The sequence below is a fragment of the Cavia porcellus genome, unplaced genomic scaffold (genome assembly GCF_034190915.1).
Source record: "Cavia porcellus strain 051 isolate PalLab524CR breed Dunkin Hartley unplaced genomic scaffold, mCavPor4.1 scaffold_15, whole genome shotgun sequence".
NCBI lineage: Eukaryota > Metazoa > Chordata > Mammalia > Rodentia > Caviidae > Cavia > Cavia porcellus.
In genome coordinates this window covers 8,012,694-8,024,480 of record NW_026947498.1, presented here as the reverse complement: position 1 = coordinate 8,024,480, position 11,787 = coordinate 8,012,694, and the positions used below count along the sequence as shown (strand labels likewise).

Below are 11,787 nucleotides of genomic sequence, written 5' to 3'. Positions count from 1 at the left end.
GGGTGGCAGCAAGCTCCAGCCTGTGTTTATCACTTCTTCCAGACTGGACAGACACAGCTTTGGGACTTCGTGCTGCACAGAGCCCCCACGCCCCTACCCACTTGGTGTTGACAAATAGCCTTCAAGAAATGATTCTAGGGAACACCAGGGCCCAGGGATTGGCCGCGGGTGTGGGTGTCACTGGTGGGGTAGAGGCTGACGTCCTTGGAAGAGTGCCTGCTATCCACCGCATTGAGACAAGCCAGGAAGAGAACTACAAGTGATGTGTTTCTGCCCTGAGGGTGATTATTCGCGGTTATTCTGACACAGTTCCGGCATTGTCAATGTGGGTGGGAAACAAGCAGAACCCCGGGCCCTTAACTGGTTCTCATTAGAAACATGATTTGTTTTCTTCTGAGACCGTCAGGGACTTAAAAGTCAATTTTGGTGTGAGTCAGTACTCTTCACTCGGGCTTGTGAAAATAGGTTATTAAGTGCAAAACGAAGCTTGACTTTCATTTTGTATCCTTTGTTGCTGTAAGTCTTGGGCCAGATCTCTTCTCACTGGCATTGTCTGTCCAGGAGCTGGCCTGACAGGGTTGATTAGTCCTGAATTTGCACGATCTCATTCCCTTTTCAGACTATGGACACCAGATGTTCATAAGAACATGCAGCTACAACCAGAAGTCTAGCTATTGACTTAAGCATGTGATCACTTGCATTCCAGGAAGTGTAGGGCCCCCACATGACTGAGGCCACCAGAGAGACATCCGGAAAACAAAAACATCCTTCACTTACCAGCTAATCTTTGAAAGCTGGCCTTCCAAGAATTCACCTTGAGGGGTGGACTACACTGTTTCATGGTGGTTCTACTAGGTTGAACAATGATCACCAAAAAGATACATTTACTTACTACATATGCTGGATGGGCAGTGAGCCCTAATGCCCTCAGTACCTGTTCTAAAGTCCCTTGGCTACAGAGAAGCTGAGCATGTATTGTGGACTAGAGATGCTGCCCAAGTAGTTTGCAAACCTGCAATACCTAGGGAAAGATCAGGTAGGGCCAGAAACTCGAAGGGCATGATTTGTAGGGCTGTGGCCCTCAGGGAGATTTCCAATTTAAGGCTGCAAGGCTAAAAGGAGAGAGGGGAGAGGCAGTCCAGTGGAAACTCTGGCCTTTGCAGATGTGGAGAGAAGGGAGCCACCGCCAACAACCACAGGTGGGATCAAAAAAGTAGTGAGTGCTTTAAAAAAAAAAGTGCCATGAATCCCTCTCAGAACACTTCCTGTCTTCACACCCGTATTCCATGTTTGCCACTTGCTCTGGAATCCTCTTTCCTGGGTGTCTTTGTGAATTGCACTATCTTCGCTGTCTCGATGACCTAAATTGACTCAGTGTTTCCCTTTCATGGTCTTTTTGACTCTGGGGAAGAGCCCAAAGTCACGCGGTGGCCAATCTAGTGAACTAGGTGGATTAGGACTCAGCGTCATGTTCTTACGAGCCTGCCTTTCTGTTAGACCACGCTGTTTTGTATTACACCTCATAAAAACACTCAGGAAAGAGGGCTCCAGAGCTGTTGCATAAGGTGGCCAGGCCCACGGGATGAGTGTGTTCCAAGGACCAGGCGTGGAGGTGCATGCTAGGCATCCCAATTCTCAAGAGGCTGCGACTGGAGGGTCACCATGAATCAGAGAGCAGTATGGAATACACACTAAGACCCTGTCTCAAAACCTTAAACAAAAGAAGTGCGTTAGGGGCTGGGGATTTAGCTCAGCGGCATAAGCGCCTGCCTTGAAAGCAGGGAGTCGTGAGTTCGAAACCTGGTATCGATAAAAAGGAAAACGATAAAAAAAAAAAAGAAGTGCGTTAGAAGCAAGGGCTAGGACTTTAACGGAGGCTCGTGGCAGTGTATTTTACTGTAATTTTTTTTTCAACTTAAACAATCATCGCACATTCTGATCTCACCGTGGATTCTAGACTTCTGGTGGCCCCAAGAGCAGCAAGCAGGCGCCCCGCCCCTCCCAAGGTCAAAATATGGAGGCGGGGCTTCTCGCTCCTCTCGGTGATTGGAGACCTCTGCTTGAGGGCGTGGTTTCAAGGCGGAGCTCCGGGAGCAAGGAACCTGCTGAGGATGCGCGCGCAGGCCTTTTGGCTCCGCCCTGGCCCTGCTAGTCTGTGATTGGCGGATGCTGCCGCAGGGGCGGGTCCTCGGGCGGCGTAGGCGCGCAGGGCGCGTCCCTAAAGCGACGTCCGCTCTCCCTAATCTGCGCTATGGCGGTTCGGCTTCTGCTGCGGCGGGGGCCAGCTGAGGCGCTGAAGGTAAAGAAGGAACTGATGGAGGCCGTGGGAGGCCGGGGTGAGGGAGCGGCGCCCGCCGAGCCGCGCGCAGCGAGGCCAGCATGGTGCCAGAGAGCGTCCCCTCTACCGCCCGCGCGAGGTCACCTGCGCGGCGGAAGGTCCCGGGTAACCCGCCGGGGGGCGCTGAGTGTCCGGCGTGACACCTGTCAGCGCGCAGCTTCCTGAAGGACTTTCTTAGCGTGAAGCCGGACTCTGCCGCACAAGTCCCGCTGCTCCTCAGCTGCAGGCAGGCTAGTGAAACGAAGGGGCTTTAGGGACCTGTGACCCGGCGACTTATGGGATGACCAGGCATTAAGCTGGCCCGGGAAAAGGGGCGTGGCCTCTCTACGCCCCTTTGTGGGGCCAACTGGCAAGTTTAACATTTTTAAAAAATGAGCGGGTCAGGGCTGGGGATTGGGCTCAGCGGCATAAGCGCCTGCCTTGCAAGTGCGCAGTCGCGAGTTCGATCCCCGGTACCAATAAAAAAAAAAAAAAAATGAGCCTGGCATGGTCGCTCATGCCTCTAATACCCAATACCCAGGAGGCTGAGGCAGGAGGATCCTTGCGAGTTCAAGACCATTGTGGGCTACAAAGTGATCTCAAGGGCAGTGTGAAGTGCGTATGGAGACCTTGTCTCAAGACAATAAATAAATAAATAAATATTTTAAAAAGATGGTTCTTGCTACAAAAGCAAAAACGCCAAAAAATATTTAGCCTCTTAACCTTTTTAAGAGAATTTTGTGTTGAATGTACCCAGCTCCGCACACATGTGCACTCCACCAGTTAACACACACACGCAAATGCTCCTAAAAGCAGTACTGTACTACAGAACAATTTAAAGTGTGAGAGAGGGAAGCCACTGCCCGCTATCCACTCTTTATTCCTTCAGTGTGTAGTTCCCAACGATTTTGTGGAGCTTTATGTATATAAAATGTTTGCACATTTTTCTTTTTTGTTGCACCTAAAGCGCTGTACTACCTGAATCTAGGGGAAGGAGGCCTTGGTGATTATGAGCTGAGTGAATCAATATATTAAATGTTGTTTTTTGGGGTTTTTTTTTTTTTTTTGCTTAAATTTTAACTACTTAAGAAACATTTCTGTAACTTTTAATGGCTGTATTTCTGTTACTAAAAGAAACAGTATCTTTTTTGTCTTTTTCCTTTTTATGGGTACCAGGGATCGAACTCACGACTGCCTGCTTGTAAGGCAGGCGCTTATGCTGCTGAGCTAAATCCCCAGCCCCCAAGAAACAGTATCTTGTAGTTTGAAAGGAGGCTAGAAAATAGGCATAGAACATCTTTCATTGATCCACATGTTCATAGCAGTTGCCTTTTTTTTTTTTTTTGCAACTTTTTGTATTTTGCAAAAATTCCATAATATGCTCTTGTTATGAAAATTGTAATAGTCTCTTTAAGACACATGAGCACTCACAGGTGGTGTGATACATGGTGTTTGTATGGAGCAGTAGCTGTTATAATACTCTAAATGCACATGTTTGCTAACTCTGTCATCAGACGGTGCTCCTGGAAGTGCCAGTATTTCGAGGACCTGCTTCTACAGTTTCTCGCTCTGCACAATCAGGGAAGAATGAAAAGGAACTGCCAGCAAATCCCAGGAAACAAAGTCCACCAAAAAGTAAGATTTCAGTGGTGGGACACTGAATGAGGGACAAAGAATGCATGATAAAGAGTTCAACCTCTCAAGCATGAAAATATGTTTTACCAGCTACAAGATGTCTGGCTCTTCGTCTTTGCAGGGTCAGGATGCTAGTGAGACATAAGATTGGTGGCAGATGTCACACCAGACACACACAGTCATAGTCTTTGGCTCATGATAGTGCTGTTTGTTTTAGTGTTTTCCAAGTGTCAGGCCAACAGGAAGCGGGTGGTCCTGAGTGAAGGTCCTGTGTCTGTTCTTGGCCCTCCAGGTCCCTCGATAGCCTGAGGCAGTGGGACCCTCTTCCCTATTGGCCGTTGTCCTCTCCAAGCTCCAGTTGTGGTCTCCCTGGCTTTCCTCCATCTGCCCAAGATTGCAGGCATTGTTGTAGGACTCCGGAGAGCATTAAAATTGGACAGTTTTCTCCTGTGACTCATTTTGCTGATGCATGGTGCCTGATCTGTTTCCAGCTCTTTACACGGTCATTTTGACTTTTATCACTAGTTTTTTTTCCTGCCTAAATGTGAAAATAGCCTGTCCTCATCGCAGGAAAATAGGACATGGGACAGAATATTTAAATATTTCTCTCTTGGGAGTAATTTTATGTTCTGTTCCTTGTTACCGAGCGTTGACTATGTTCTGGGCCCATTGCAGCTGTTCAGTACTGACCGTCTGTGAAAACCTGTGTTTTGGGCACTGCACACCAGTGCTGAGCTGTGGATGGAGTGATTTCCTGCAGCTCTTTAAGGAGTATGTTGAGAAGCCAAAGTTAATTTTCTAGTTCAAGCCCCATGTCAGATTTAAAAGTGAGGAGTCTCTGCAAACAGTTTGCTGTGTTTCGTGACAGCTGTCACACCGCTGGCTGCACTGAGCATGTCCTGTGTATTGTCCTCTGCTGCTGCAGACTGAGCTTGTGGCCCTTATCCCGTGGCCAAAGTGTCCCAAGGGGCAGCAGGGAATCCAGCTTTGAACCCAGGCGTTTCAGCCACAGCCCACGTTTAAATCACTATCCTTTCTTGCCTCTGAAAAGTCACAGTTTTTGTGCATTCATTTAACAAAGAGAGTCACAGTCAAATGCCATCTAATTATTCTGTAAAGTGTAACTGTACCCTGTGTCGTCTTTGCGCTTTGATCCCTGGGTTAGTTTTGTGACATTACCAAGGCTAGTAGTTCTAAGGTTGCAGTCATGTTTTCTATTGGGAAAAACGAAGATCATGCAAAAAGCCAAGCCAGAAAGAAAATCGGAAGATGTAAGTTCTGCTTGGAGAGAAGACAGAGGCAGTACGGAGACCTCGTATTCAGAGGCCTGCCTTTTGCAAAGGCGGTGTGGTCTCAGGTGAGGGCTGGGACCTCCTGAAAGTCGGTCACTACATTGAGGGAGTCCTGCATGGCGAGTAGTCTGATCGTGGCCCCTAGGTGTTCTGTTGCCTTGTCTCTCAAAGAAAGCAGTGTCCGGCTGAAACTCTTGACTCTCGAGGTAGCTGAGAACTAGCGGTGAGGTTCTTGCACTCAGGGCAGGCAGTTTCCTGTGGTGTGGTGTAATCTTCTGGGTGCCGTCTCCTGCACTGCTGAGCACAGATGCCGTGTGGACACTGGGTTTGGTGCGTTTTAGAGGCAGCAGCAGCAGATCAGCCCAGCAGGCTTCTTCCTGAGCCACAAAGAGGGCCAGAGAGGCAGAAGCAGGTTTGCTGTGAGCTGTTTGCCCTTCCCTAGGACTGCCCCAGTACCTAGCCTGAACAAGGAACTTATTATAGGATACATAATTTCCATTCCAAACAAAATTTGTAACACCTCATTGCCAATCACTGCTGAAACTTTCTTTCTATTTTGTATCCCTAACACTGCAACAATAATAATTAAAAATAAAAACAAATTTCAAAAGATTCATTCCTTACCATTTTTCTATCCAAAGCAGGTCCTTTATGAGCACCTGCTTTGAAGATAACAATACATAATATATTAACCATTGTCAGTTTCCTACTTGTTTTTGAAATTGAGTATCTTTGGGGGCTGGGGATTTAGCTCAGCAGCATAAGCACCTGCCTTGCAAGCAGGCAGTCGTGAGTTCAATCCCTGGTACCGATAAAAAATGAAAAAGCCAAAAAAAATTGAGTATCTTTGTTTTTATTGTTTTTTTCTTTTTTAAAAGAAAAATTAAAAAAAAAAAAGTAGTCCTTTAAGGTAGCCTTATTTTAGGGGGTAGGGATAGGTAGCTCAGCAGTACAGTGCTGCCTGGCAAGTGTGAGGCCTGAGTTTGATTCCCAGTACAAAAAAAAAAAAAAGAAAAGAAGAAGACAGGCTTATTTTGAAGAACTTTTCCACCTTGGAGGGTCCATGCTCAAAATAAAGGCGATCACTGATGGCTAGGCTGCGGGCTCTGAAGGCCTCGACTCTTCTGCTGGCTGTAGGCCTTTCTGAGCCGAGCGGCACTGGTCAGGGACAGAGACCCATGCCTGTGCCCTGCATCCCATTCACTGTGCCCAGGAACTGCCCCAGCAGCTCAGCGTGGGTTCCAGGCCGAGCAGGTCCAGCGGTCACCTGCTGCTGAGGCTCCTCTGTCAGGGCTTCTCGCAGTGCATGTCCACCTTGGGCCGCTTCTGATGAGCTTCAGCTGCCTCCCATCAGTCGTGGGTCCCCAGTCTCAGAAAACACTCGGCCTTCTGTGTGGTGCTGCAGGGTGGCCAGCTAGAAGGCGAGTTTTATCTCCAGATGTTCTGTGATACAAACAGACTGTAACATCTATTTGTCTGTTACACTTTCAACTTTCAACTGTTGCTTCAGGTTTGGATGTAGTTGAATTTATTTTAAAAAAAAACTTTTTCTTCTTATGGTATGGTTAGACCATTTATTGCCACCTGAGAAAATGTAATGAAATTGACTCTGATCAATATATTATTTCATTTTTTCATAAGTGATTATGGAATATTAAGATGAACCAAGTGTGCTGGTGCACATTTGTAATCCCAGCATGTAGGAGGCTGAGCCAGGAGGATTGCTGGGAGATCAAGGCCCCATAATAAGGTTAAGGGTTACACAGTGAAACACTGTCTCAAAAAAGGATATTAGCACTTTAAAAAAAATTTTTTTTTCATTTTAAAGTGTTTTTCCAATGATATATAGGACATTTTTTATTCTGGACCTTTTTGATATTGCAGTACTTTAGTTCTTTTGACTGAAGAAATCACCAGTGAGCAAGACTTTTCTTCCTTTCCTGGAACTGCATTGCCCTCCCTCTCTTGCATACACACCTGTGCATACCTCAGGCCCAATCCAGGCTTTTGGGGGTCTACCAGGCAACCCCTGAACCTGTTTAAAACTTGAAAGGTACCAGATGGATAATTTTAGGACTTCAGTAAATTATACAACTATAAAATTTCAGTAGTTACCAGAAAATACCTATTTTAGTTTATCCTGAACTTGGTGAAATAGTTTTTAAAAATTATTATCCATGAAACCATCATTGATAGAGGCAAATGTGTCACTTCTGGTTTCTTTTGTTTTTGAGACAAGATCTTGCTATGTAGGCCTTGAACTCAAGGCAGTCATCCTGCCTCAGCCTCCCAAGTGCCAAGGTGCTATTGGTTAAAAAACTTCTATCTTTAAAGTCTTCAACTATAAAGGAGAATGTCTCCACTTTTCACCGCCTCTCCACACATGTGGCTTGGCATTCGCTCGGGAGAGGTGTCCCCAGAAGCTGTCTCAGGTGTCTTGTTTTGAAGACTATAAGTAATACATTGGTATGCAGCGCACCGTCAGTGACATGTCTAATGATTTGAAGTTGTTTAATGAAGTTTTGCAAATAATGTCCCTCTTTATGCCGTTTCCCAGATGTAGAGGAACCAAAGGAGAGGGGCAAGCTACTAACCACCTACCCCGAAGCTGCGGCACCCCCAAGCTCGTCTCCGCGAGCTTCCTCCCCAGCCCCTGGGAGCAGAAGCAGGGTGGCAGCTGGCACTAAGCTGTTCACAGAGGAAGGGCTCTCGAAAGCTTTGGCAACAAAGACTTTGGTAGTGTTTCCTCAGAAGGTTCCAGCTCCACTCAGAGCGCAGGGTGGGGGCGCAGAGGCTCATCAAGATACCCACAAGGTGACAGATGAGTCGTCCTCCTCCTCATCCAGCTCCTCAGAGTCCGAATCTGACGAGGAGAGGGATGTCCTGGAAGCTGGTCCCCGAGAGGGGCGCAAAAGCCAGGGAGGCTCTCCAAGCCCAGAGGCCACCAGGCCCTCTGAGAACAGAACCCCCAGAGTCACAGCATCTGCAAAAGAGAAGAGCAAGGGGCAGAAGCCACATGCAGATGTCACCACCCCAGAGAGGGCCTCTCAGCTGGAGAAGAAAAGGAAGAGCCCCACCAAGCCTTTAGAGGGCAGAGAAGAGGCCATTCCCGAACGCATAACACCCAGGTCCCAAGCTGAGGGAGCTGTTTTGAAGCAGGGTGCAAAGGAAAAGAAATCACAGAAAACACGCAGGCCAAATGAACTGGTGAAAGAAAGCCCGGAGCCCCCGGGAGCGGAAGGAATCTCACTTGACCGTGCAGAGGCCAAGTTGTCCACGCAGGCAGGAGGTAACCCATTCCCCGCACCAGGAACCCAGAAGGTTGCTGGACCTGGGCCCCAAGTACCACAGCCTGGCAGGAGGCCGGCTCCTCCTTGCGCCCAACAAGAAATAGCTGGGAAGCAGGTTGGAGGAGGACACTCAGAGGCCAAGCAGGAGACCCCAGAAGATCAGGGGACCCTGAGAAGTCTGAAGCCAGCCCCTGTGCAGAAAGAAGAGGCGCAGACCACAGGCCTGAAGCCCACGGAGGGTGCAGCCCCGCCTCTGGAGGCCCTGGGCGACACACAGGGTACATCTCACCTCATCCATTCCTCCTGTCCCTGGGTGGCAGCTAGGCCCTAAGAAAGCTTTGAGTTCCCATGTGCTTAGAAAGAAACATGACCATGACTGGACCATGGACCGGAAGCAGCTGCTAAGGCTGTCCCAGCTGAACAGAGCATATCTCAGCTCTTGACGGGACACCTCTGTACCCACAAACCCTAAGATAGTCTCCACTTCTTTTGGAATGGAAGTATATATCCTTGGTCCACTTGAGTGCTCTTAACCAGTATAATTCTGATGGCGTTTTGTTTGTCTTGGTGTTTTGAGACAGGGTCTCACTATGTAGTCTAAGCTGGTCTTCAACTCACAACAGTCCTCCTGCTTCAGTCTCCCAAGTTCTGGTATCACAGGCATGGCCACCATGCCTGACTTAGTTGCATTTTTGGAAATTGGCAGTTTGACATCGCTGCTCCACCTTCTTGGCTGCCTGTGTATTCGTAAAGGAGGGGGAGGCCCAGCCTAGAAGGGCAGCCCTCGGGTGACCACTCTGAGCACCCTGGTCCAGGAGCCAAAGTCCACGAGGTGGGACTGAAGCAGAGCATGTCCTGCTGTGATTTGCCTGGACACAGTGGGCAGCTGCAGCTCTCCAGAAGGAATTTCCCGAAGGGCCTCTTTACCACATTCCTGGTCTGCTTCGCTTCCTCAGGTGCTCCAGCTGGGTCATAGGCAGACATCAATGGAGACCTTCAGTTTTAGAGTCTGGCCCCTCCGAACTTCCTTAAAATGCTTCATCACTAACAAAGCTTCTTCTTCCTTCGGCCCACGCTGCATTCTTTTGTTTGTTAGTTTGTTTGTTTTTAGAGATAGGGCCTTGCTGTGTCTCCCAGGCTGGCTTTAACTCAGGGTCCTCCTATCTCAGCCTTCCGAGTGCTGGGATACAGAGTGAACCACCACATGCAGGTTCTCATTTCTTCTGAAGCCTCGTTTCAGCCTGATTTGTGTTACTGGATGCGTTGTCGGGTGCTGACAGGATGTATGTGCTTCCTTCTCCTGCCATTTGCTCTGTCTTTCCTTAAGATGCTAAGTTGCCAGGCTTCTTCTCTGTGCTGTCAGTTTCTGCCCTTCTCTCAGGCGGGCACATGCCAGGGCCCTTGGGAGGAAGGCACAGGGCTTGAGGCAATCAGGTCGCAGGCCTCTCTGGAGGAGGAAGCTTTTGAGGTTGGGGAGGAGCTGAGTGTGAGCAAGGCCTGAGATCCATCCCCAGCCAGCGCCTCAGAAGGCAGGAGATACCTGTGTTGCTTGTTGGCGCTGTCTGTGCTCTGGAAGGCCGAGGAAGACCCCGCAGTGCAGCCTGCGGGTGGGTGGGTGGGGGTGGCCTGCAGGCCACTGCAGGAATGCACCAGCCCTTCAGTGCTCAAGGGTGGGCACGGCGTCTGCAGGTTTCTGTCTAAGATGACCAGATAGGAAGAGGAGGGCTCTTGGTTTTGATGGGAAGCATGGAGAGTGCTGAAGTAGTTTCCATGCAGTCTGAGTGGGCTCTGGGACAGCCCAAGCCCCGTGTCCAGAAGGTGGGGTCTGCAGGACCCTGACTAGATCTCAGCTGTGCCGTGTGCTTTCCTTGCCGCTTGGCCTATCACAGGCCACATGTCACACATCACACAGCAGGGTTCCTTTGGCTTCGACCCACATTTTAAGACCACCAAGTGCTTGAGTACGTGGCTTTTATTTTTTTCCATTGAAAGAAAAATGAAATTAGTATTTTTGTCTGTGAATCTGAAGACAGCAATTTAAAAAAAAAAAAGTTAAAATAGCAGAAACTGTGCGTCCCATTTCTGACTCCCTTCCCTGTGCTGCCGCTCTTACCACCTCTCCCAGTGCTGGAGACGGAGGCTTGCTTAGCTCCTGCCTGAGACAGCGCTTCTGCAGACGGCTCCTCTGTGGCCCATGCTGGAGAGCACCCTGCCCGGGAGGCTTTCTGCACCTGCAAGGCCTTGCATGAGAGTCCCCAGGTGTTCTCAGCTTTCAAGGATGGGAGGTGAGAGTGTCCACCTTCCATCACCGGAACAGAGTAGAAGCTGGGGTGCACTCGGGACCTCACAGGGCCAGGGCAGGGCTGGGGGAGAGTTCCGCAGAGTTCTGTGGCAGCCGTGCCCCGACCCTGTGGCCACATACTCGCTTACTTAGTCCTTGGGGCCGTAAGTTTGGAGTAATGTGCCACTAACGCCTTTGTTTTGCTCCTGCAGCTGTGGTGGCTTTCCTGGGCTCTCTTTCCTAGTTAGGCTGGAAGTCAGAATGTGGGCATCGCTGGGGAAGGAGTGGGGGCAGAGGGGTGTGTGTGCGGGTCTCTAAAAGAACTCTCTCTGTCACTGTCCCCTCTGCAGAGTCTGCCGAGCCATACGACAACACCACCTATAAGAACCTGCAGCACCATGACTACAACACATACACCTTTCTGGACCTGAACCTGAACCTCTCCAAGTTCAGGCTGCCCCAGCCCTCGTCAGGTCGGGAGTCCCCGAGGCACTGAACACCTCAGCCTCTCTCCGCCTGCAGAACTCGATCACTCCAAGGGGGCCTGATCTCACACACCTGTAATCCTTGTGCTCCGGGCTGAGGCAGGAGGGTCACCCCGAGTTCCGGGCCATTCAGGACAACGTAGTGCGTTCAGGGTCAACCCTGAACTACATAGCGAGATTCTGTTTCAAACAACCAAAAAAATGAAGATTAAAAAATAAATAAAATTGTTCCAATATTACGGTGTCTCACCTGTGTCTGACTTTCCTCGCACCCCTGGCAAGCAGTGAATCACATCCGTGTGCTGAGTGCCCACTCAGACAGTGCACCCTGAGGAGCTGCGTGGGGATCAAGGCAGTAGCCCACAGGCAAGTCCTTGACCTCAGTGCCACACAGAAAGCCTCCAGTGGGCACGAGGTCAGGGCTGGCTGAGGGCAGGTGTTGCTAGCATGGTGCTTTCTGTGGTCACTTTGCTGGATTGGGAGTGGG

General features: G+C 49.5%; 1 protein-coding gene across 2 annotated transcripts; it reads left to right on the top strand.

Moving 5' to 3' along the window:
• Positions 1 to 2,139: 2,139 nt before the first annotated feature.
• On the top strand, positions 2,140 to 11,539 carry Ndufv3 (NADH:ubiquinone oxidoreductase subunit V3). Of its 2 annotated transcripts, XM_003463922.5 has the most exons (4): positions 2,140 to 2,299; positions 3,832 to 3,952; positions 7,802 to 8,812; positions 11,166 to 11,539. In XM_003463922.5, the coding sequence occupies exons 1-4, from the start codon at positions 2,252 to 2,254 to the stop codon at positions 11,309 to 11,311; spliced, it is 1,326 nt and encodes a 441-aa protein (XP_003463970.1). In that variant the 5' UTR covers positions 2,140 to 2,251; the 3' UTR covers positions 11,312 to 11,539. The 2 variants fall into 2 exon arrangements, with proteins under 2 accessions (XP_003463970.1, XP_005001066.1); XM_005001009.3 differs by lacking the exon at positions 7,802 to 8,812 and having other exon boundaries at positions 2,141 to 2,299.
• The last annotated feature ends 248 nt before the right edge of the window (positions 11,540 to 11,787 follow it).